This window comes from Eumetopias jubatus, unplaced genomic scaffold, assembly GCF_037043125.1.
Source record: "Eumetopias jubatus isolate StellerSeaLion01/CBP00866 unplaced genomic scaffold, mEumJub1_p1.0 scaffold_7, whole genome shotgun sequence".
In the NCBI taxonomy this organism is placed as follows: Eukaryota; Metazoa; Chordata; class Mammalia; order Carnivora; family Otariidae; genus Eumetopias; species Eumetopias jubatus.
Window position 1 is genome coordinate 96,757,953 of NW_028274813.1, and position 27,422 is coordinate 96,785,374.

The 27,422-nt window shown below is 35.0% G+C and overlaps 1 protein-coding gene across 6 annotated transcripts in view; it reads right to left on the reverse strand.

The window, feature by feature from the left end:
• NEDD4 (NEDD4 E3 ubiquitin protein ligase) overlaps positions 1-27,422 on the reverse strand; it is a 141,334-nt gene that overhangs the window by 33,170 nt on the left and 80,742 nt on the right. For 4 of the 6 annotated variants that reach the window (XM_028100475.2, XM_028100474.2, XM_028100472.2 and 1 more), the window contains 2 exons: positions 3,247-3,297; positions 1,739-1,800 (listed from right to left, as the gene is read on the reverse strand). The exons of 1 other annotated variant lie outside the window; for it this stretch is intronic. In XM_028100475.2, the coding sequence (XP_027956276.1) occupies positions 1,739-1,800; positions 3,247-3,297 (113 nt within the window). The remainder of the gene's footprint in view (positions 1-1,738; positions 1,801-3,246; positions 3,298-27,422) is intronic. One more of the 6 variants, XM_028100471.2, reaches the window with a different exon arrangement.

Sequence of the window (27,422 nt, forward strand, 5' to 3'; positions counted from 1 at the left end):
AATCTTTCCTTGTCCTTACTTCCTGTTTAGATATTTTGGTGATTTTTGTAGATATCATCCATGTAACCCATTACCCCTTTTCTTTCTTGACAAAAAAAGTCCCATCTTTTATTCTTTATTCAAAAGATATTCCTTTCCCCACCCCACCTAATCTCTTAGGTGTTCTTTGTACAGTTCTCATGAATTTGGAAACTGTACCTTTCCTGAGTGGTCAATAGAATCCCTGATGCTTATTTCCAAGGTCACTAATGTGGCTTGTGTCTCTACTTTTAAGGGGGAGTGAACACTGACTTGTTGCTATAACAGACATGCACAGAAAACTTGCTCAGATAGTGGTTTTTACAAGCGTTTCTTTATAGTGATATGTTTCATGTCTTTTTTAAAAGGTTTTATTTATTTATTTATTTATTCATTTGAGAGAGAGAGGGAGAGTGGAGAGAGGAGCAGAGGGAGGGAGAAGCAGACTCCACACTGAGCAGGGAGCCCAACACAGGGCTCGATCCCAGGACCCTGAGATCATGACCCCAACCAAAATCCAGTCAGCCACTTAACTGACTGAGCCACGCAGGGGCCCCTCACGTCTTTTCAACTAGACAATAAGCCTGTCGGTTTGGACTTAATGGGGCTCAGAAAGTCTAAGAATGTAGTACATTTTCTATTGATTTAAAGTTCTTCCTGCACTTGCAGTGATATACAGTGCAGACAGAAGATGTAAATTATATTTTTTAAAGCTAAAGATACTAGAAAGCATTTGACAAAATGAAAAGCAGGCTACTGGGGCAATCAAATAAGAGAAGAAAATATTTATTTATTCTTGGTAGGCAGATACCACAAGCAGTCTAAAACTAAAGGAAGAAAAGAGATTTACATTCTAAGACTTCTGCAGAAGTTAAATATATGACTTCTCTTATAGACAGTAAATATTAAGAGAGCACTGTCCCTTTTATTTTGCTTTAATAATTTATATTACAGAGCAATTAAATGCTTTTAAATGAAAAATTTTACTAAGTTCCCACAGTATATCTTTCAAATGTATTTTCTAGTTTTAAAAACAAGACAAATATCGTTGTACAGATGTACTTCGTTATTCTGACTTTTTTCACAGTAAATCCATACATGTCTTCACTAGATTTTACTTGACTATGTGGTACAGATGATCAAAGGAGTTTTATTTACAGCTTAAACTTAAAAATTTTAACCAAAATCAAATAATTCAGTTTAGCAAAATGGAATTATGAACATGCTATTTAGGTTTTAAATTCTAGTCTTTGCTCATGTTATTTTCTCTAAATGTTTGGGTTTTCTGAAATATTTTTTATTAACATATGCAAGATGTAGTTAGGTTTTTCTGAAATTGGTTTTGCACAGATTGTTGGATATTGCTTTTGGTGGAACTAATGTTTGTGATTTTTAAAACGACAGTATGACAAAATTACATATACTTTAAGATATAAAAGGAATAATAAAACAAGAATAACAAATTTCCACCTTCTAATCTGATAAATATTATGGGGACAAGTCTTTCCTAGGAAGTATGAAAAACACTTTTCTGTGTTTTCAGAATTTTTTGTGCTGTGCATATATTACTTTTCAATCAGAAATAACAGTAAAGCTTTTAAAAAATAATATTTCGAGGTAGCTTATTTACAAAGGTTTAAACTTTGAATTTCCAAAGAGGCTACTATAACGTATAATGAAATTAAAAAAATTAATATGTTATCATTTTATATTTACTGACCTTCTTGGGTGAAGAACAAAATCCTTAAACGTATATGGTCTCTCCATTCTTGGATTTTCTGTCTAGAATAAAACAGTGGGTTTTCAAGATATATCTATAAATACCAAAAACATGTACTTCTAAGGAATATTCATGAACTATGATCTAAGCCATAACTGAAGTTAGAAGAGAGAAAAATGTGGCTTTAGCTCATTAAACGGTTATAACTGGTAGCTTGACAGGGCTTTCACCTTTCTGCACCCTAGGACTTGCGGCAGTCACACCTCCAGTACCAAACAGGCTGAGCAGGTGCACTGAGGAGCCAATGGAGGGAAGCGGAAACAAAGGAGAGTGGTTAGCATGTTGGTGCCCCAAAGGAATATGGAATACATGCAATGGCAGCAGGTGGGCGTGGTTAGGGCATAGACACCATTCTAGGAAAACAAAAAAGGAAATGGCCTGGAAAGTGAGACTGGATTAAATATATTACCAAAAGCTTGTAATCTCTAAAAACTGTGGAGAGCCAATAAATATCTCAAAAGACTGATACAGTAAAGAAGTATTACTTCTCTTTCTTATCAAGTTCAACAGCCCTTTGCTTTTATTATTCTTTACTTCTTACATTTCGCATGAACTACCCATTTGGTCTTGGAACTCTTTCCTTAAATTCTCAAGACATTATTTTACTTGTTTGTTTGTTTTTTCATTTCTTCTTGTCTGTGTTTTTCTCCTCTGACTGACCCACACCGACTGAGGCTCAGTGTCTGGCCTTTGATGCTCTCATCTCTCTTACTTGGACAGCCCGTCATTCTCAGAGATTCTGCTGTTACCTCGATGTGGTAACTCTCAATCCTCCCAGTTTCTTTCTCTACACAATTGATTTTTATATTTCTGTTGGCTGCCCATTTTAGGCTTCCAGTTTTCCTGTTTTCTATTGAAATTCATTATGGCCAAAGATAAATTTATCCTTTTTCAAAACAAAGTGGCTTTTCCTCCTACCTTTTCTACTTGAGACACCACCTTAATCTACAAAATTCAACCTGTATTATCATTACTTTTTACTTTTTTTCTCAACCTCCATGTCAGAAACCTGGCCCAACAGTGTTTTGTTATGAAATGTTTCCTGAGTCGAGTCTTCCTTCATTGTGGTAATATGCTTGGTCCACATTCAGTTTCATGCCCATATTGTCATAAATGATCCTAGGTTCTTTCTGTGAGACTGAGCTCTCCCCATTCTACATATTCAGCAGAATATTTCCAAACTGATTTTCCTCAGACATGCTTTCCTGATGTCAACCAACCTCAGCAACTCTCTATTTCTTACTGGGGTTCATGTAAGGGAATCTTGGAAATAAAATTAAAATGGAAAATTGAGATGAGTTTTCAGAAAATAATATGTTCAAGGAATAATAGCAGTATACATTTTACAAATCAAATATTTACATTTACTATATATTGTGCATCTGTAAGTATTTATTAGAAAAAAAAGAATAAGCATAAAAATTAAAATCATGGACATCTATACCAACCGGTAATGGATAAAGAGGAACATCCACTTGACCTAGGAAATCATCTCTTGTCTACAAGAAAAAAAAGAAAAAATAAGATTAGTAATATGCTCAATGTTTTTAGAAAAAATTGATGAACTATTGCCATCATTCACAAAAAAATGTAGAAGTCTTTTTTTTTGTTTAATCCTATGCAATATCAATGGAAAATAAAAGGGAATATGGTACAATTTGTGATAATGGCAGGATAGAGTATATTAGACTGATCCTTTTGCAGATAATAATTATATACCCTGAAAAAATATAAAAACTATTTGAAAGCACTCTAGAGTCACCACAAGCAAACAGAAACTGAAGGGGAGTCGATCTTTGAAAGAAGAAACTGTATTGTGTAGGATTCGTATTTCCATGGCTTTTTACCTGACAGTACTTCCAGTTCATATGGTGGGATGATTAGAACTCAAGCAGGAATCTGACATTTTACTCACTTGAGGAGTATGAAGACCTAGTTTGAGGTTAACAGCATAACTAGAAAGTGAGGGAGACAATCTCTGCAAGAAAGAAGCCACAGAAGTCCCTCCAAATCTATACATAAACTCCACCCAAATTCTTAGCTGATCCCTGAACTGTATCTATGAAAGGCAGCAGCTGGACCACTGAGCATACATTCCAGCTGATGTTCACCTAAGGGGAGATAACATTTGGATTTCAGCTGAGTTAACAACTTGCTAGAACAAAAGTCAACACTCTTCAGGGAAAGATGGTAAAATTTACAGTCTCAATCATGTACCACACACACTGTCCAGTATACAATGAAAAGTTACTAAACACGGGAAGAAACAGAAAAATGTGATCCAGTATCAAAAGAAAAGGTCATTCGGGGCGCCTGGGTGGCTCAGTCGTTAAGTGTCTGCCTTCTGCTCAGGTCATGATCCCAGGGTCCTGGGATAGAGCCCCGCACCGGGCTCCCTGCTCAGCAGGGAGCCTGCTTCTCCCTCTCTCACTCCCCCTGCTTCTGTTCCCTCTCTCACTGTGTCTCTCTCTGTCAAATAAATAAAATCCTTAAAAAAAAAAAAAGAAAAAGTCATTCATAGAAATTAGCCACAAGATAAGCTAGATCTTGGAATTAGCAGACAGGGAAACTAAAGCAGCTATTATAAAGATGTTCAAGGACTTAAAAAGAAAATAAGGTCATAATGAATCTCAGTAGTGAAATGGAAACTATAACACTGAATCAAATGTATATTTTGAAATACATATAGTTGAAAAATATAATATCCGAATTAAAGATCACTGAATGGGCTTAACATATGACTGGAGAAAAGTTCCATGAACTTTAAGATACACCAATAGAATTTATATAATATGAAAAATAAAGAGGACTTGCGGAAAAATTTCATGCAGTCTAATGTATGTGTAATTGGAGTTCCAGAAAGAGAGGGGAGGGGAGAGGGGGAGAGAGGGAGGGAGGGAGGGAGGGAGAATAGGAGAATGGGAGAATAGGAGAAAAATATTGGAAGAAAAAAGTAGCCAGCTTCCCCAAACATTAACATCTTACATAACCATAGCACAATGATTAAAACCAGGAATACTATTTTTTTAGAGGAAATATTAACACTTTCATATATTTAACCTTTTATTCTTAAGTTTTTAATTGTAAATAAAAACCCACATACATAACAGTGTCTGTCACCCATAATACTTATCAAAGTGTTTAAAATAACTTATGAAAAACCTTGTCCCTCCAATCCAAGTTCCCAGAGTGAAGCAGGGTTAACTGTTCAATAAACTTCCTTCAGATATTTTCCTACATGTATCCATCCACATACCTTTTTTTTAATTAATGTGTAATAAACATACATTATATTACTTTCACGTATACAACATAATGAATCAATATTGTATATATTGCAAAATGATCACTACAATAAATTTATTTAATATCTTTCACCATACATAGTTTTTTTTCTTGTGATGGGAACTTATAAGATTTGCTCTCTTAGCAGCTTTAATGCAGTACAGTTTTATCTATAGTTGCCATGCTGTACATTACACTCTCATGACTAATTTATCTTAACTACAAGTTTATACCTTTTGACTAGCTTTACCCTTTTCACTCACTCCCACCCTCTTCCTCTGGAAACTACCAATTTGCTCCCTGTATTCAAGAGTTTTTTTTTTTTTTTTAAGATTCCACAAGTGAAATCATATGGTATTTGTCTTTGTCTCACTTATTTCACTTAGCATAATACCTTCAGGGTCCATCCATGTTGTTGTAAATGGCAAAATTTCATTCTTTTTTGCTGAATAATATTCCATATATATATATATATATATATATATGTATTTAAAACCATATATATGATTAAAACCATTTTCTTTATTCATCCACTGATGGACTCTTGCATTGTTTCTATAGTTTGGTTATTGTAAATAATGCTTCAGTGCAATGGAGGTACAGATATCTTTTGAAGTTTAGTGTTGTCATTTTCTTTGGAAAAATACCTAGCAGTGAAATTGCTGGATCATATGGTAATTTTGTTTTTAATTTTTTGAAGAATCTCCATAATGTTTTCCTTATTGGCTCTACAGATTTATATTTCTATTAACAATGCACAAGTGTTCCTTTCTCTACACATCCTCACCAACACTTGTTATTTTTTGTCTTTTTTACAATAGCCATTCTGACAGGTGTGTGGTGATATCTGATGTGGTTTTCATTTGCATTTCCTTGATGATGAGTAATGTTGAGCATCTTTTCATGGGTCTATTGGCCATATGTAAATCTTCTTTGGGAAAATGTCTATTTAGAACATCTGCTCATTTTTTAAATCAGATTGTTTGCTATTGAAGTGTATGAAAAAAAAACAGTAATAGTATTAGCTAATCTACAGATCTTACTCAAATTTCACCAACTGTCCCATTAATTTTGTTCCAGGATCCAATTCAGGATCACACACTACACTTAGTTATCATGTCTCCTTAATGTCCTTTAATCTGGAAAGTACCCTCAGTCTCTTTTTCTTTCATAATCTTGACTCTTATGAAGAATAATGGCTAGTTATAGAATGTCCATCAATTTGGGTTCATGTAATGTTTCTTCATGGTTGAATTTAGGTTATGCATTTTTTTGCAAGAATACCATAAAAGTAATATTGGCACTTTTCTCAGTGCATCATGTCAATAGTCAATAAACATTGCAATCTTATACATTATGGACAGTGAAGGACCACTAAATATTTGAGGACAGTCTATAACATGAAAAACAGAGACATAAATCCCCCCAAGAAACAAATAGAAATAAGGGAGTCAGAGGAATCAGAATCAAGTCAGACTACAGGAGAAATACTTTAGAAAAACTATAATTAACATTCTCTGGCAGATGAAACATCTGTCAAACAGAATAGGAACTTATAAAAAAGAAGCACTTAGAGAATAAAAAAGAGCTGTTGGGAATTAAAAATATAACTGTAATAAAAAGTTTAATATAGAGTTGGAAAATAGAGTTAAAGAAATTTCTCAAAAAGTAGGACTAAAAGACAAAAGAAAAGACTTATTCCCCAAATAAGGAAATTACAGGACAAATTTGTCTACATCTAAATAACAGGCATTCCAGAGAGAAAAAAGAAAAGGGAAGAAATTATCAAAGAAGCATTTAAGAAATTTCCCTTAAACTCGAGCAAATGAATTTTGAGAGTGAAAGGTCCCACTGAGTATGAGGCAAAATGCATGAAAAAACATGCACAGCAAGGCATATCACTGTGATATTTCAGAGTATCACAGATAAAGAAATTCTAAGCTTTTAGAGCTGGTGAGACACAAAACAGATTATACACAAAACTGAAAGACAAGAGAAAAATGTCTTCTAAATTGTGGGAGAAAAATACTTCCTACATTGAATTCTATACCCAGCCAAAATATCTTCTTTAATAATGAAGGTAGAATAAAGACATTTTCAGACACTGGTGTTCTTAGTAAGGTAACAGAGGATATATTCCACCAAAATAAGGGAGTACATCATAATAAGGGAAGATGCAGGAGATTCAAGATGGGAGACAAGAAAAGAGGATCCCCCAAATGATGGGGGAAGGGAACTTTCAGAATAACAACAGTGTAAGATCTACAGAAAAACCAGTGCATACTGGAGCAGGAAGATGGATGGCTATAAGAAGGATGCTTCCAGAAGAACAGAAATAATCGTATCTACCTAATAAGGTTTTGTTAGAATTAAATAATATACATATAGTGCTTTGCATAATACTCAGCATTCAATAAATGTTAGCTGTTGTATATGAAATGCTGGATTCTGTAATGAAGCCCCTGCTCCTTTTCTAATAAAATAGTCTGTAGACATTTCAAACAGGTACATAAAATAAAAGGAGCATGGCTAGAGACTGAAGCCTAGCAAATTAATTTAGGGCCATATTCTTATTTTAGAACATGAGTTGATAATTTTTGAAATGTACAAGTTAGCTTTTAGTTATACCTTCAAGGCTGTTCTATGGTATGGTTCTTTATTCTTGTTTTTATTGCAACTAGACGCTGTAAATCTGATCTTTTTTTTTAATTTTATTTTATTACGTTATGTTAATCACCATACATTACATCATTAGTTTTTGATGTAGTGTTCCATGATTCATTGTTTGCATATAACACCCCGTACTCCATTCAATACATGCCCTCTTTAATACCCATCACCAGGCTAACCCATCCCCCCCACCCCCGTCCCCTCTAGAACCCTCAGTTTGTTTCTCAGAGTCCATAGTCTCTCATGGTTCATCTCCCCCTCCAATTTACCCCCCCTTCATTCTTCCCTTCCTACTATCTTTTTTTTTTTTTTAACATATAATGTATTATTTGTTTCAGAGGTACAGGTCTGTGATTCAACAGTCTTACACAATTCACCATAGCACATACCCTAGAAGCTATAAATAAGTAAGAAAGTAAAATACAACAAAATATAGTAAAATCCTAACCAGGATGACTGAAGAATAAAATATTTTGGTTAATTGAATGATCTAATTAACTTCGTTTAGGCTTCACCAGATGAAGAAATAAACCACTTCTTGTTTTGTTTTGTCTTATTGAATAGCCTCGCCCTTAGTAAACTGAACAGAGTAAACATCTACCTGTTTGATAATTCATGATCTTTCAGTGCTTCAAAAACATGGTTGTGGTCAATCACCACTGGAGTTAACACAGTTATTGAACAGGATTTCTCAACTTGGGCACTACTGTCAATATGAGCCAGATAAATTTTTTGCTGTGGGGGCTGTCCTGAGCATTGAAGGATGTTAGCAACATTCTTGAACTCTACCCACTAGATGTCAATAGCACCCCTCCTCCAGTTGTGACAACCAAACATGTCTCCTGGGATTGCCAAATGTCCCGCGGCTGGCTAAACTGTCCCTGGTTGAGAGCCACTGCTAAAGAAGGTATAAAATAGAATGTCTCCAACAGTGAGTAAAAGACCCTCCCTCTTCAAATAACACCTTTATTGAGATATAATTTATATAATATACAATCAATCCACTTTACTGAGATATAAACTATATAATATACAATTCATCCACTTTAGAACATTTTTATTACTCCAAAAAGAAAATCCATACCTATTAGCAGTCACTGCCTATTTCCCCCTTCTTGCCTTAGCCCTAAGCAACCATCAATCTACTTTCTGTCTCCATGGATTTGCCTATTCTGGACATTTCATATAAACGGAGTCACATAATATATAGTCCTTTATGACTGGCATCTTTCACTTAAAATAATGTTTTCAAGGTTCATTCACATTGTAGCAAATATTGGTACCTTACTCCTTTTTAAATTCTGAATATTATATTGTATGGATATATCGTAGTATTTGTCTATCAGTTGATTGACATTTGGGTTGTCCCCATTTTTTGACTATTATAAAAAATGCTGCTATGAACATTCAAGCACAAGTTTTTGTGCTGATATGTTTTCATTTCTCTTGGGTATATACTTAGCAATAAAATTGCTCAGTCATATGGTAACTCTGTTTAACCTTAGGAACTGCAATACTTTCCAAAGTGACTGTACCATTTTATATTAACACCACCACTGTATGAGGGTTCTGACTTCTCTATATCCTTAACAACACTTATTATTATCTATCTTTTTGATATAGCTCTCTTAGTCGGTATGAAGTAGTATCTAATTGTGATTCTTTTTGCATTTCCCTGATGGCCAATGACGTTGGGCATCTTTTCATGTACTTATTGTGCTCCTTATTTCTCAAAATCTCTTCACTTAGAAATCTTCCCTACAGATTGTTTCCATTGCAGAAGCAGGCCTGTCACTGTGGAACAGAAAGGAAACATCTCATTCCATATATTCCTCCATGTTCCTTGTTCACTGATTGCATTTTGTGAACAAAAGCATAGAATAAAAATTCTGCTTAATGAAAACTTCTTTGTCTCAAGAAATTCTGGTATGACAAAGATACAAATGTAGGGATCCGAAGGGCACCCCAATGTTTATAGCAGCAATGTCCACAATAGCCAAACTGTGGAAAGAGCCAAGATGTCCCTCGACAGATGAATGGATATAGAAGATGTGGTATATATACACAATGGAATATTATGCAGCCATCAAAAGGAATGAGATCTTGCCATTTGCAACGACATGGATGGAACTGGAGGGTGTTATGCTGAGTGAAATAAGTCAATCAGAGAAAGACATGTATCATATGACCTCACTGATATGAGGAATTCTTAATCTCAGGAAACAAACTGAGGGTTGCTGGAGTGGTGGGGGGTGGGAGGGATGGGGTGGCTGGGTGATAGACACTGGGGAGGGTATGTGCTATGGTGAGCGCTGTGAATTGTGCAAGACTGTTGAATCACGGATCTGTATTTCTGAAACAAATAATGCAATATATGTTAAGAAAAAAAAGAAGCAGCAGTTAGCAGGAGGGGAAGAATGAGGGGGAGTAAGTCGGAGGGGGAGACGAACCATGAGAGACAATGGACTCTGAAAAACAAACTGAGGGTTCTAGAGGGGAGGGGGTAGGGGGATGGGTTAGCCTGGTGATGGGTATTAAAGAGGGCACGTTCTGCGTGGAGCACTGGGTGTTATGCACAAACAATGAATCATGGAACACTACATCAAAAACTAATGATGTAATGTATGGTGATTAACATAACAATAAAAAATTAAAAAAAAGAAATTCTGGTATGTAAAAACACATTTTAAGAACTTCTTGCAATGCATCTTCCTTCTTTAAAACAAGTGATCTAAAATGAGTTTCATAACTTCTACTTAAAATGAAATGGTCCCAAAGAACTATATTTCTAATATTAGAAGAATGAACAAATTTTCCAAACTAAAAGTCAATATACATGGTCTGAGGAGATGGAGAATATGAAACTGGGAATTATCCTGGAAAGTCTGGGACATATGGTTGCTATAAATATAGGACAATTAGAAGTTCTTTTTCCATTTACAAAGAAAAAGTAATAGTTTTAAATTCATTCCTATGAAGGCAAGTCAGTCTGTGATGTTCATTAATGTTTCTCTAGCCAACCAATTGTTCCAAATTCTGAATATCAAGCATTTCTTTGCCAAGAGTTATTACCTATATTTGAGCTGCATGCAGCTGACTTCATAAAGCAAATTTGCATTTGGTAAAATATAAGTAATTTTAAAACACCTGAAATCTGAGTAAAATTTAGAACAGCAGGTGATTTTTAAACAGGACCATCTGTAGTGGGCACAGTTCTGTCAGTAGATAATACTTTTTCTAATATTTTAAAGATAAGAATTCCAGTTTCCTAAAACAATTTTTAGAATATAAAAAAAGAAAAATCCAAATTGCTCTTTTTGCAAAACTTCAATTAGAACTATAGATGGCTCTAAGTTTAGAAGGACAAACTATTATTAACTTGATAAGGCTGCATAGCAGTTGAATTTCTGCTTTAAAAGAACCCAATGTTACAAAATACCAGAAATTTAAAAACAAAGTGCCATAGCTTTGAAGAATACTGAATACTTGCCTTTAAAATGTCTCCATTAAATTGGAGTTAGAAATAATTGCCCAGGGCAAATCTACTGTATAAAGCAAAATAATAAAGGAAGACTCACTTCCTTACAATCAAAGCCAAACAACATAGCCAAAGATTATTTTTGCTGTAATATCCAACTTTTACTTTCAATTATGTTTTTTAATCAGTGAAAATGAAATTTTTTAAAAAAATTTTATTTATTTGACAGAGAGAGAGATATCGAGAGCAAAAACACAAGCAGGGGGAGTGGGAGAGGGAGAAGCAGGCTTCCCGCAGAGCGGGGAGCCCGATGTGGGGTTTGATCCCAGGACCCTGGGATTGTGACCTGAGCCGAAGGCAGATGCCTAACCATCTGAGCCACCCAGGTGCCCCAAAAATGAATTTTATACATGAATAAAAATAATTTTATACATGAATAACTTTATATAAATATAGCATAGTTTCAGTTTGCAGACTTAGCCATCAAAACTTTTTTTTTTTTATAAAGATGATCTTTTAAAGTAATTTTAAAACAAAGGTAATGCATGCACAGGGTACAAAATTAAAAGGGAAAAGGTTCCCAGCCCCCATCTATCTAACTCTACCCTCTGTCATTCCAAGAGGCAATAGCTTCTATTTTTGTGTGTTTGATATGTTTGGGTCTGAAACTATTCAGTTTTCTCTGACATACTGTTATGCATCTTGCTTTTTTCTCTTCAACAGTTATCTCTAGGACTTTGTCCAATATCAGACCACGTAGAGACGCTTTACCTGCGGCTCTCTAGTATGCCATTGTATAGAACACCAAAATTTATTTCACTAGTCCCTGACTGACAGATATTTCAGTTGTTTCTAATCTTTTTTCTGTTATAAACAATACCTCAATGAATAAACTTCTATTTTTTATATTGCATGTAATCTGAGATAATTTTCATTTTGTGTAATAATAAAGACAACAGTAGATTAATCTGAACTAATCTCTAGTAGAAACAGATCTCAGTGACTGACTGGATGTTACAGAAGGGAATTGTGTCCAGAGTAAGCCAAAACCACATATAAATTTTCAAAGATCAAAGATTCAAGATCAAAAGTGTGCATTTGAATCAATGTCTTACTCAGTGCCAATAACTACTGTCTTCACACAGCTATATTCAAATTGTCTATGTGCAAATGTCATGATTCTTCTGTGCAGATCACTGAAACTTTAAAAAAAGGAATTGGAGTGGGAAGCAAAAATGAAACAATAAATCCATAGCTATAAAAATGTTCAAACTGGGGATGCCTAGGTGGCTCAGTCAGTTAAGCATCTGACTTTTGATCTCAGCTCAGGCCTTGATCTCAGGATTATGAGTTCAAGCCCCGCATTGGGCTCCATTGTTTCAAATCTGTATTTCCAAGCAAAGGAAAATTACAAGAGGACTAAACGTATAAAGTTATAATTTAACTAGGCAATACCTACTACTAGATTTATTTAAAAATAAATGAATGAATGAATGAATAAATGCAAACTGTTGTTAATCATATTTAAATTAAGAGATCAAGAGATATTTCAGAGATCATAAAAGATGAGAGTAAAAAGCTCTGAAGCTGAGACAATAAAAGTGAAATCACCTAAAATCTCTATTAGGCAAATTTAGACTTTTATTCTATTATTTATGTTAAGATGATAAATATTTTCTTGAACACATGAAAAATTGATATCTTAATACAGAGGGTATTAGCTCATGCGAATATCTGAGAAAAATAAGTAAAACTTTTATGAACGAACCCATCTATAGCATTTAAAAAAAATCAGGGACCATATATTTTCTGCTTCCAAAATTCTGTAAAAGGCTACTGTTTTTAATGAACATCCTTACTCTCACAATCCATACTACATAGATTCACACATCTTAGATGTTATAAATAAAAAAAATCATAAAACGACTCTAACTTTAGCTTACCTATTTTCTAACATATGCAGATCTTACTAACTAAAACTGCATTTGCATAGCCTCTGCCTTCCTCCTTCCATACTGACTCACGCTATACTATGACCTACTAATTTTAAATGTTTTTCTGGAAATTCAAGATTTATTGATTCAATCTTTTTCGTATGTTGAAGGGAAAATGGTGTTAGCTAAACAAACAGTATAATCTGATCTAGGCTATAAAATCATAGTGCTATGGAAACGGGATGTCTTTAAGCAAACATTCAACGTCCCACGCTTGTGATCTGCTCAGCCAACCAGCCAGCCTGTCTGGTAGATTTAACTGTAAGACACACACTGTACTTGTTCTTTGACAATAGCTTCATACTGCTTGAAAATTTGGGTACATGTGTTCTACAGCCTCTAGCAACTCTCATATTTTTAAAGGGATTTTTACTTAATAGATGCGGGTAGGAAGTCAGGAGAGGCCACTGTCTAAATCAGTTTTGGTTTGAACTATCCTCCTCTGAATTTCAGTTTCTTTGGAGGGCTCCACTTGATAATCATCACATGCTTGTGAAAACTGACGATTTACTTGAATACATTTCTCTATCTTTACATGCTTTAGAGTTTAGCTTATAATTTACTCTGAGGATTTTCAAATACAAACCATTTTTTAAAAATATGCTACCGAAGAGAAGGACTTCAAAGCAGACAAGAACAGGAATCAGACTGTGTTATTGAACCTGAACAGGATTTTATAATCATTTTCAAAATTAAGCTTTAATATATCCAACATACTTTTATAAGCAATTTATTTTGTATGCCCCCTAAACCAAAGGACTATAGAAGATAAGAATAAAGTTTTGCATTTATTACAACTTTCTCCCCGCTTCACAAAAGGTGAAAGTCTCATCAATTTTCTCCATTGTTTCAAATTTGTATTTCCAAGCAAAGGAAAATTACAAGAGGACTAAACGTATAAAGTTATAATTTAACTAGGAAATACCTACTACTAGATAACTGAAAAAAGGGACAAGGCTCTTCCTTCCAGAGAGAAAAATATTCATTCTTGATTGAAAATAAATAGACACAGAGTCATCCTCCGGAGCTCCAATAAATTATGTTACTACCTTTTTCTTTCTAGGAAGGTCTGCCAAGCTATTAGGGAATAAAAAAAAGGTAAACTTTTGAAGAGACTGAAGCTAATAATCTCTGGAGAATTCTATCTGTAGTCTAAGCGAGAAATTAGTAGATAGCTTCCACTTTTGTGAAAGATCTAGTGACTTTAATTCTAAGACCCAAAGAGCTGTGTAAAACCTCAGATATTAACTTAAAAACAAGTAAGTGTGAGAAGACAAACTAAAATCATCACTTTAAAATGGATAAAGGGAAGTTAGGGCAGCTGGGGAAGTTGTCTAGAGGCTTCTGCTTCCAGCCCTAAGCTAGAGTTTCAAAGGATTCGGGTTGAGTTAGTCCATTCAAGTGGTTTTCAAACTTCTGGGGTAGGGTCTGAGGATTTGTAGTTCCTACAAGTCCTCGAGTGATACTCATGCAGTTGATCCAGTAGTCACATCAAGAGAACCACATCTCTATTTAGTTCAATTTCTAAAAAAAACCAGGAAGAATAAACAATGATAACAGCTGAAGAAGAATGAGCAGGGCATCTAAATTTATCTATTTTTATCCTGCCTACTTCCAAATGGATTTGGCAGTTTAGAGATAACACACAATGTAAATTAAGACACTTCAAGATAACAGAACAGAATTCCTCTAAAAGAAACAAAAGGAGTCAGGTTCTTGCATTTCTTTTTAGCTTAAATTGCAAAAATAAAAACATATTTTCTAATTATAACAATCCTCTTTTCAAAACCTTTGAAGACTTGCTATTGAAGAAACATCATTTCCCCAGTGTGTTCTGAAGAATCACAGATCTGCTAGGTACTAAAAGAGGCCAAAGGTGGTCACATAATTGGGAAACATTTGGTTAAACAAAACTCAAAAGTTTATTTCCTGTAGGACTTTTAGAAACTTCACTAGTGTGCATTTTGACATTCCAAGAAATATAGCATGTGGCACTATACAAACTTATTTCTCAATAGGATGGGTTTATATGAGGTATCTTACAGACTGGTGAGGAACACATTTCAAAAATACTGGTCCAGAAGAACTATAAATTTCTTAGCATGGGATGCTAGGCCTTTCCTAGCATTTCCAATCTACCTTGCAGCCTCATCTATTAAGACCCCCAGTAGCGTAATATGCTTTGCTGAACAAATCCTATTTCCCCCTCTCAAACTCACTTATGCTTCCTGGAAAGTTTTCCTCTCTCTGCCTGTGTAAATTCTACTCATGAGGCCCAGCTCAGTGCCATTCTAATGGAACTTGTCTTCAAGAGACTAAATTGCTAATTTCCTCCTCTGTAATTCTACTTCACTTGTATCTTTTAACATCCGTATGACAGTTCTCTTCTACTCCAAAAAAATTATTAAATTGATTTTTTTAAAAAATTGAAATGGCCTAACTTACTAGAACGTATCATCTTTATGTCAATTAATACCTCCTTTATAAAAAACTAGCTATTTAGACCACAGGAAGTACTCTATGATGTGGAGATAACTTACTTAATAGTTCTAGCATTGTGAAAGCAAATGAGCAACACGACGGGAAATGCTACAACACTCAAAAAAGATGGTATCAAATTTTCCTTTTTAGGCAATAGACTAAGTCCCCCATTTTAAGAGGATTAGTATGTTGAACATTGTTGGAGCAAAAATCAAAAGGGTTAAATAACCTGCTCGACTCCCTGTAGTCTGACTGCCTTCTTCAACCTGGACTTGAACTTAGTTTTCTGCCACCAGTGTGATAACCTGGTAATGTATGGGCTCCAGATTGGTATATTGATTCCCTGTCCATGTCAAAGCCATAGTCAAAGCTATGTTCCTAGATCATTTACTGGCTTTTCAGCCTCAGAAAAAGGTTTTCAGCCAGTTTTCTTAGTTGTAAGGGGCTGTCTTCCTTAGGAAATGGTGGTATGACCTCTCCCTACTGTCTCTAGCCTTCCCCATCTGCGCCTGACCTTTTCTGCCTTTTAGGGACCATGAATCATTCACTCTCCCACCCTTGGCCTATAGAATCCACCACTTGCAATCTGCACATGGTTGGTAAATTTTGACAGATAGAACATTCTGCACAAATCTATTATTCAAGTTCCATGAGATTACAATCGTGATTTCTTCTTAATACTATGCCCAAATTTAAAAAATACATCCATGAGGTGAAATCCACACTTAGATTCAGATGAAACTACCCCATTTAATAGTTTAAATATAATTTAAGAATGTTTAAAAATGTTTAAAGGGAAGATTAAAAATAATCCCTAAGTTTTGCCACATTGTGCTGGGCTTACCAATGTCTGGCTCATAATAGGAAGTCATTATTTTGCTCATTAGTCAATTGCTCCAGATTTTAGTCATCTTTAAAGGTAACTGAATCTGAAATCTAAAAACCACTGAACTTCATACTACATATGTGTCTTCAGCATATTAAACAGTAGCGAGCATTAGTGGGTCTGGAGAACACCCATGACAATTCAGGATTTATCAAAGTTTTCTGACTACTTGAATGAGGTGATCCTCCTGCAAACTCTCAAGGCAAGCAGCCTTGAGGCTACAATCACTTCAACTCTCTGATCCTTACTTTAAAAACTATTTTACATATTCTCTTTGTCTTCCTCACTTAGACTGGCCCATCAAAAGTTGGGATGATGTCTTCTATTCTTTTGTATTTCACAATAAAAAAGTATTTTTAAAAAAATCTGCTTGCTGGAGTTTCAGTAGTATTTTTCCTAACTGATAAATAGTATTAAGCAGAAACCAGGCACAGGGACTGGCAAATACTTTCAAAGATTTATTGTCAGTAAAATGACTATATTAAGAGAGGACCTGAAGGGACTGGCCCAAGAATATCTCTAAACAACAAAGAAAATAATATATTATCAAATGATTCCCAGTGTTTCTTGCCCTCCTCCTCCACCTCTTCCTCCCTCTCCCTGTTCTTCTTCATTTTTTGTAAACTTTGGTAGAAGACTACTTATGTACTGGTAGAAAGAAATGTTTTCTCTAACAACTTTTACCTTTTGAAATAATCTCTTTTAAGTTTTTAGAAAAAATTTCAGAATTAGAAACTCATTATTCTTATGATTTGATTACCTGATCATTTGGTCAAGTGTAAATTTAGCTGATCTATAAACAGTTTTAAAAGTTCTCCCCAGGGTTGAAAACTCATATAATTTTTATTGAAGAATATAATGTATCAATGAAAACAGGGGGGCAGGGGGAAGGATGTGGGTTACTGTTGTTTAAGAAAATAAGAACTCAATGGATTCCTTTAAACCCCAAATTTCCTTGCTTAAACAGCAGGTACCAGTGGAGAAAAATAAGGTCACTGAGATGTGGCTCTACTCCTTCAGCCATTACAGCTACCAAGCACTGTAGCTTTAGGCGCCTTCCTCAATAGACTGGAGCACTGTCAAAGTTAACAGGGGTATCCATGGCTTGAGGCTCAGGATGTAATGTTCTAGAGAAACCCTGTCCAATAGAACTTTCTGCAATAATGGAAATATTCTATATCTGTGCTGTCCAATGCAGTAGCCACTAGTTACTTGTGGCCACTGACCATTTGAAATGTGTCTAGTACAGATGAGGTTCAGAATTTTAAAATTTGATTTCATTTAAATGAATTTAAATCTCCATGGCCACACATGGTTACTGGCCCCTGTATTGGACTGTGGAGTTCTAGTAAATTTTTTAGTAAAACAATACCCTCTGGTTTTAAGCTTTTACTTTTAGTTTTTGCCCAGCCATTCAGACATGTCCCCAAAGCTGTCTAACTACTCCTCACCATACTGTATTTGGAATCATGACTCCATTTTTTAAAAAATCAGTTTGGTTTATCATACCTAAGGAAAGGTTGAGTTAAACTTAAAGTATGCCTTTGGGAAATAAGTCACCCTAAGAAAAGAAGGAGCCCAGTGGGACATAGCAGTACCCCAAAGTGACAATGCCTATAAATACAAAGCTAGCAATAACAGTGCTCAACTGGACTGGATTTGTTCAAGAGTGCATGGTATCCTTCTCTTGGGAACCCCAGAAATAGTGAAGACTACTTTACAACTGCCTGGGATCTTTTGTGGACAGAAGAGAAGGGCTAAATCAGTGAAACTTGGGTTATAACTGTCATTTCATCTCCACTAGCACCTGTACTCTGGTGAATCTTGGGAAAACTTAGGTTACTTGTATTCAGTACGCAGATTTGATGGGCTTTTATCAGTATAATATATTTTGGCATTTTTACCACCTCTCTGATAAAATTTTTACATGATAATTCAGGATAATATCCAAAATAATTTTAGGAGGTTAAAAAAAAATCCCAAGAGCCAAATACATACTTTCTTTCAGTAAAGGGAATGATAACTATAAGAAGGCTATTTTTAAAACCCCACCAGATACACAAAATTACTTACATGAATTATATAAAATTGAGTTTTTTATGAATACCCCAAAGACAGTAACTATATAAATATGAAATTATAATAGCTGAGTTACTTTGCTTTTACCCTATTGATAACTGCCAACCAGCCATTTTAAATGTTTTATTTTTATTTATTCATGAGAGTCAGAGAGAGAGAGAGAAGCAGAGGGAGAAGCAGGCTCACCACAGAGCAGGGAGCCCGATGCAGGACTCGATCCCAGGACCCCGGGATCATGACCTGAGCCGAAGGCAGACGCTTAACCATCTGAGCCACCCAGGTGCCCAACCAGCCATTTTAATATTAAGATAAATTTATTAGGATAAATTAATATGCACACTGGGATATGTTTCCTTTTGTAAATGTAATCTTTTGTTAAAAACATTAAAAAAAATAGAGATAATAGAAGATCATTTGATTCCTAAAGATCAAAATAAAATAAAAACCAAGTTATAATGTGATTTTTACAAAGTAAGATATTTAATGTTTTCAAATATTATAAACAATGAAAATGAACTTAAATGAAAATAGTGCTTAATGAAAACTGTGATATCTTAAAACAACTATTAAGAGACTCTGAATAGGCCTATATCTATAAAAGAAATTAATTAATAATTAATAATTCTCCAAAACAGAAAGCCCCAGGCCCAGATGGGCTCACTGGTGAATTCTACCAAACATTTAGGGAAGAAATTACACCAATTCTCTATAAACACTTTCAGAAGACAAAAGCAGAGGGGATACTTCCTAATTCATTCTATGGAGCTAGAATTACCCTAAAATCAAAACTAGACAAAGACACTACAAGAAAGGAAAACAACAGACCATTATCTCTCATGAACACTGATACAAAAATCTTCAACAAAATATTAGCAACTTGAATCCAACAATGTATAAAAAGAATTATACACCATAACCAAGTGGGATTTAGACCAGGTGGAAAATTATTTCAACATCTGAAAATCAATTATCATGATATATCACATCAACAGGCCAAAGAAGAAAAAAATCACAAGATTATATCAATAGGTGCAGAAAAAAAATTTTACAGGGGCGCCTGGGTGGCTCAGTTGGTTAAGGAACTGCCTTCGGCTCAGGTCATGATTCTGGAGTCCCGGGATCGAGTCCCACATCAGGCTCCCTGCTCAGCGAGGAGCCTGCTTCTCCCTCTAACCCTCCCCCCTCTCATGTACTCTCTCTCTTTCTCGTTCTCTCAAATAAATAAATCTTAAAAAAAAAAAAAACACTTTACAAAACCCAATAGCAATCCACGACAAAAGTGTTCAGTAAACTAGGAATAGAGGTGAACTTCTCCAATTTGATAAGGAATGTCTATAAAAAACCTCCATCTGACATTATGCTAAGTGGTGAAAAACTAGAAGCTTTCCCACCACGATCAGCAACAGGCAAAGATGCCCCCTCTCACCACTCCTTTCAGCATTGTAGTGAAGGTCCTAGTTGATATAATAAGAAAAGGAAATAAAAAATATACAGATTAAGAAAGAAGAAATAAAACTGTCTTTGCAAATGATATTATTGTCTTTGTAGAAAATCCAAAAGATTTGACAAAAAAACTGCAGCTAATGAGCAATTTTCATAAGGTCACAAGATACAATATTAATATAGAAAAGTTGATTCCTTTCCCATATAGTAGCAATTAACAAGAACTTGAAATTAAAACCACAGTATCATTTACACTAGCATCCCCCAAACAGAAATAGTTAAATATAAACCTAACAAAATACAAGATCTATAAGAAAAACTACAAAATTGATGCATGAATTTGAAGAAAAACTAAATAGATGAAGAGATATTCCATGTTCACAGATAGGAAGACTCAATATTGTCAAGACATTGGTTCTTTCCAACTTGATTTATGGATTTAACGCAATCCCAATCAAAATCCTAGCAAGTTATTTTGTGAATTTCAAAAATTGATTCTAAAATTTATATGGAGAGGCAAAAGAACAGTCAACAAAATAGTGAAGAACAAGAACAAAATTGAAGGAATGACACCACCTCACTATTAAACTATGATAATCCAGACAGTGTGGTAATGGTGAAATAATAGGCAAAGAGTTCAATGCAACAGGATAGAGAGCCCAGCAATAGACCCACATAAATAGTCAACTGATCTTTTTTGTTGTTCATTTATTTAAATTCAATTTAATTATCATATAGTGTATTATTAGTTTCAGAGGTAGAATTTCGTGATTCATCGGGTACATATAACACCCTGTGCTCATTACATCAAGTGCCCTCCTTAATGCCCATCACCCAGATACCCCATCCCCCAACAGTCAACTGATCTTAAACAAAGGAACAAAGATAATACAATGGAGAAAATACAGTCTCTTCAACAAATGATGCTGGGATGACTGGGTAGTCAGATAAAAAAAAAGAGAGAGAGAGAGAGAGAGAGAGAATCTAGACACAGACCTTATATCCTTCGTTAAAATTAACTCAAAATGGGTCATAGACCTAAATGTAAAATGTAAAACTATAAAACTCCAATAATACTGGAGAAAATCTAAATGATCTTGGGTTTGGCAATGACTTTTATTGTATTTTACAAAACCAAAGAGATGTTCCATGAAAGAAATTACTGATAAGCTGGATTTCATTAAAATTAAAAACTTCTACTTTGCCAAAGACACCATCAAGAGAATGAAAACACAAGTCACAGACTGGGGGAAAATATCTGTAAAAGACATATCTGGTGAAGGACTATTATCCAAAATATATAAAGAAGGCTTATAAATTGACAATAAGAAAACAAATAACCCAACTAAAATATGGGCCAAAAACCTCAACAGACACCTCACCGAAGAAGACAGAGAGATGGCATATAAGTATATGAAAAGATGCACCTCAGCATATGCTGTGAAATGCAAATTTAAATAATGAGATACCATTATTCACATGTTAGAATGGCCAAAATGTAGAACACTGACAACACCAAATGCTGGTAAAGATGTGGAACAACAAGAACTCTTATTCCCTCACTATGGAATTGCAAAATAGCACAGCCACTTCAGAACATTGTTGAGCAATTTCTTTAAAAACTAAACTTACTCTTACTATATGATTCAGCAATTGCACTACTTGGTATCTACCCAAAAGAGTTGAGAACGTAAATCTACATAAAAACCTGCACACAGACATTTACAGCAGCTTCGTTCAGAATTGCTAAAACTTGGAAGCAACCAAGATGTCCTTTAGTAGGTGAGTGGATAAATAAACTAAGGTACATTCAGACAATGGAATATTATTTGGTACTAAAAGAAAAAGAAAAAACAAAAACTATCAAGCCATGAAAAGATATGGAGGGAACTTAAATGAGTATTACTAAGTGGAAGAAACCAATTTGAAAAGACTACATACTGTAAAACTATAAAGGCAGTAGAAAGATCACTGGTTGCCAGGAATTAGAGGATGGAGAGATGAAGAGGCAAAGCATAAAGTATTTTTAGGGTAGTGAAACTACTCTGTATGATACTATAATGGTGGATAGATACATGCCATTATAATTTGTCCAAACCCATAGCATGTACACCATCAAGAGTGAACACTAAATTCAACTACGGACTCTGGATGATAACGATAGGTCAATGCAGGTTCATTAATTGTAACAAATGTACCATTCTGGCGGGGCATATTGGTAATGGGGGAGGCTACATGTTTCAGAGTAGGGGGGGATACAGGAAATCCTGGGCCTTCTGCTCACTATTGCTGTGAACCTATAACTGCTCTAAAAAATAAAGTTATTAAATAAAAACAACACCAATTGAGAGATTTGGAATTCTTTAGTTTACATACTGAAAAGAAAGAACCTACCATCTTATGGCTAGAAGCTGACTCTATCAATGACATAAAGCCAATAAAATAGTGTCTGAATCACTATTTTCAATGAGGGATAAAAAAAGTAATAGGGTCACCTTCTTTAGAACTACCAGTTGTTGCATAAAGATTGGCTTTGTGGGGCACCTGAGTGGCTTGGTGGGTTAAGCGTCTGCCTTCAGCTCAGGTCATGATCCCGGAGTCCCAGAACTGAGCCCTGAGTCAGGCTACCTGCTTGGCGGGGAGTCTGCTTCTCCCTCTGCCCCTCACCCTGCTCATGTTCTCTCTCTCTCAAATAAAATATTAAAGAAAAAAGAGTGGCTTTGTGGCCCACATATAGGACTTTCTAGCTGCTAATTTGCTGTATAATTCTTATTTATTTCTGTATTTCTTCTGTATATCTAGTATTGATGTAGTTTTTTTCCCCAAGAATATGCAAATCAAAATTGAGTATAAGAAAAAAGAGCTGTGCTTTAATTTGTAATAGGGCTTTTAAAAAACTGTATTCCTTTGAAAATATATCTTGATCTTTGATAGAGTCTTATGAAGAAGCGCTTCCCCAGATTTCTGGTCTGTATTTTTGTGCCATAGTTGACCCTTGAATAACATGGATTTGAACTGCAAAGGTCCCCTTAAATGTGGATTTTCTTTTTTGATAAATACAGTATAATACTGTAAATGTATTTTCTCTTATGATTTTCTCAATAACATTTTCTTTTCTCTAGCTTACTTTATTGTAAGAATATAGTATATAATACATAAAACATATAAAATATGTGTTAATCGGCTGTCAATCAGCAAGGCTTCCAGTCAAGAGTAGACTATAAGTGGTTAAGTTTTGTGGGGAATCGAAAGTTATATGCAGATTTTCAACTGCATGGTGACTAGGGGGATTGGCACCCCTAGCCTCTACATTGTTCAAGGGTCAACTGTGTTTTTTACTTTTTTTATTTTTTTTAAAGATTTTAATTATTTATTTTAGAGAGAGCAGGAGGGAGGGGCAGAGTGAGAGGGAGAAAGAGTCTTAAGCAGACTCTGCGCTGAGTGTGGAGCCCGACGTGGGGCTTGATCCCAAGACCCTGAGATCATGACCTGAGCCAACACCAAGAGTCTGCCGCTTAACTGACTGCACCACCCAGGTGCCCCAAACAGTGTTTTTTAATGTGTTCTTTTCATGTATTTCCTATTACTTAACTGTTAACCTGGATTCTTAAATTTATATATGATTCACTTTGTACACATATAAAACAACAATTATTATGTTACACACTGTGGTACTTTACAGTTTACAATGCACCTTCATGTACTCTCACAACAAAGTATAAGGTAGATAATAGCTCCTTTTTACTGAGCACCAACTATCTGCCAAACAGACATGAAATTTTCAGTCCTCAAGACAACTCTGCCAAGTTTCATAAATTTCATACTTCATAAACATGAAATTAAGACTCAGAGAAGCATAAGAGGAATAAGAGCAATTAATGTAGCTAATTCATCATAGTGTACATTTTCATTCTATCTAGGGATGAGGAATGTGGGGATCCTAGATGTCTAAACCCTAAATACAGACTTGTGGTGATTTAAAATTGAGGTAAGGTGTAGTTTAGGTGATAAATTCCAGGTCCTAACAACAACCTTTTAGTTTTAGGTTCCAAAGTGAAAGCCTCAATTTTATTGGTAACAAATATATTATCAAAAATTATCAGATTAAAGAAACGGAAAATCCCATGGTAAATAATTGACATGCTCAGTCCCAAAGTGAAATAAACATCATAAAAGAGATGAAGAATTAGACAGACACATGTTAAAGGAGAGGTATCCATCTTGAGCTAGGTCATTACTAAAACGACCTCAATGACTTAGGTAGAGATTAAATATTTAAAAGGTCCTTAATCCATTACAGATGTACTCTGAAGTGTTTATCGTAAAATTGTAAGATGTATGGGATTTACTAAAAAAACAAAAAACAAAAAACAAAAAAACCCAGGAAAGAAAAAAGGAAGGGAAAAGGTGGATGACATGATTGACAACACAATGGTAACAGCTGAAACTGGGAGTTTACTGGGGGCACACAAGGGGGCTCCTTGTATTATTCTGTCTACTTTTGTGTGTTTGAAGTTTTCCATAATAAAAAGTTTAAATGCGGGGCGCCTGGGTGGCTCAGATGGTTAAGCATCTGCCTTCGGCTCAGGTCATGATCCCAGGGTCCTGGGATCGAGCCCCACATCGGGCTCCTGGCTCGGCAGGGAGCCTGCTTCTCCTTCTCCCTCTGCCTCTCTCCCTGCTCATGCTCTCTCTCTCTCTCTGTATCTCTGTGTCTCAAATGAATAAATAAAATCTTTAAAAAATAAAAGTCACAGAAGAATACATATTTAAAAAAAAGTTTAAATGCAAGTGAAAAAAAGATATGTAGTTTGTAATCATTTAGGTAGCTTATAACAACTATTGAAGAAAAAGAACATAGTGAAATTCATAAACTATGTTAAAGGAGATAGAAACATATAGTATGTGTTATTTGATCAATAAAATTAATCAGGAGGTGCCTGGCTGGCTCAGTCTGTGGACCATGTGACTCTTGATCTTGGGGTTGTAAGTTTGAGCCTCATGTTGGTTGTAGAGATTACTTAAAAAGATTACTTAAAAATAGAATCTTTAAAAATAAATAAATTAAATTAAATTAATCAGAAAGAACAAAGTAAAAATGTTGGGTCACAAATTAGAAGAATAGAAAAAGAAATATTTAAATGATAAACTGGTTCTCCAGTAATATGTTTAAATAATAATCCCCGCACTTAGCTTTTACTCAACAATGGCAATAAGAAAGGACCTGGACTCACAGATATAGGGTTAAGAGTTTTAAAAAGAATATATCAGGATTTTCTCCAAGTTAAAAAAAAATCATAGTTAAGGTTTCAAGTTCAAGTGACAGCAAGCATCCAATATCACATTCCATTAGGAGGCCATGACCATTACCTCTTTCTTCTTGTCCTCTACCCAAACACATTTTTAATAGGTCTATTCTCTTCTTCAGAGTGATAATCATGGGTATTACATTTAAATGGATTGCCAAGAATATAAAAGGTTAGGAAATATGTTAAGGAAATCACATATTCTATTACAAAGAATGTTTAATTTAGTCTTTCTAGGAGTATCTTCACTTCTAGAATATACACAATGTATATTCAGACAACAGGTATGAAAATCGGGTACCTCACTTACTGTAACTTGATTAAGCTACCAACAGAACCTTAAGGATTTGGTAAGTAAATACCACTCTTAAGGTGTGGTTTTATCAAACTGAACTAATTCGGTTTCAGAACCTAAAGAAATCACCTTCATCCATAGTTTATCACTAAGCATGGGTATAGAACATAACTGGGTGGGGCACCTGGGTGGCTCAGCTGATTAAGCATCCAACTCTTAATCTCAGCTCAGGTCTTGATCTCAGTGTCCTGAGTTCAAGCCCTGTGTTGGAGCCTACTCAAAAAAAAAAAAAAGGTGGGGGGGACATAACTGGGCAGTCATTGTAAGTTTCTTCTGTGGGGGAAACAAACTGACGTCTGAGGAAAAAACTCTAGATACTAACAGTCAGAAGTCTCCCAACAATGAAGTCTACGAGTTTAAAAGTCCCACAGAGTTACAGAGCCTCCAGATCACTTAGTAGTGACTCACTCTCAAATATGAAGAGACAGCCAAGGTTCACCAGACATGTGAAGGAAAATGCCCAATAACAAAGAGAAACAAAAAACAGTAAGAGCAAAAGGACCCATAAGAACCAAAGACAATGCAGGACTCATAACAAAACTTAAAAAAACAAAACAAAACAAAACCTGAAGTAAAACGTTTTCAAAGAAATAAGAGATTGTATTTATAAAACAAGAATAAGAATGGGGAATCATCAGAAAACAAGATAGAACTTCAGAAATTTAAATAACCAAAAATTTTAAAATTAAAAAGAAGGGGAAACTTGGGGAAAATCTTCCAGAAAGATTTGGAAGAATAAGGAGGCAAAGAAACAGAAAACAGGAGAGAAAAGTATATTATAGGAGCAATCCAAGAAATGCAAACTTTGGCTCATCGGAATTCTAGGAAGAGAGAACAAGCGAAAAAGGCAGAAAGGGAATTTTCAAAGAAATAACACCTGATTTTTAAAACAGGCACATGTTATCCTGATAGAAATTTAAATTAGTTAAAAATTATATAGGCAAGGGGTGCCTGGGTGGCTCAGTCGGTTGGGCGTCTGCCTTTGGCTCAGGTAATGGTCCCGGGGTCCTGGGATCAAGCCCCACATCAGGCTCCCTGCTTGGCGGGAGGCCTGCTTCTCCCTCTCCCACTCCCCCTGCTTGTGCACTCTTTCTCTCTCTCTCTCTCTGTCAAATAAATAAATAAAATTTTAAAAAGAATTATATAGGCAATCACATATCTCAGAGTTTAGGTGCTCACCTGCCTATGTAGGTATATGGACATTATTGTATGTTATACTGTATCATACTCTAGTTGGTTGTTTTTGTTTTTGTTTTTTTTTTTAATAGATTCTGCTGTCTTCTCATCTAAATTGTAAACTCTTCAGAGCCAGGAATAATATTTGCCACTCACGGCAGGCACATATTCTATTTCTGATAAATACTTGTTAAACTCATTTGCTTTGAAGATGACTTTAGTTTCCATTAAGCTCTGTGACTATTTAAGAGGGTTCAGTCTTTCAGCCTTGGTACAAAAGGTAAAGGTCATTCTTCGCTAAAACAGTTACTTGAAACTCCAGGAACAACTCTGAGAATCCAATTCTTAACATTGTTTGGAATGAAGTCACTCTTTTAAACAATGATAAATTTAAAACTGGTCAAATGGTCTTTGTTTAAATACCCTTAAAAGTTTTGGCTCGTTCAATCTTCTTTTCAGAAAACTTGATCT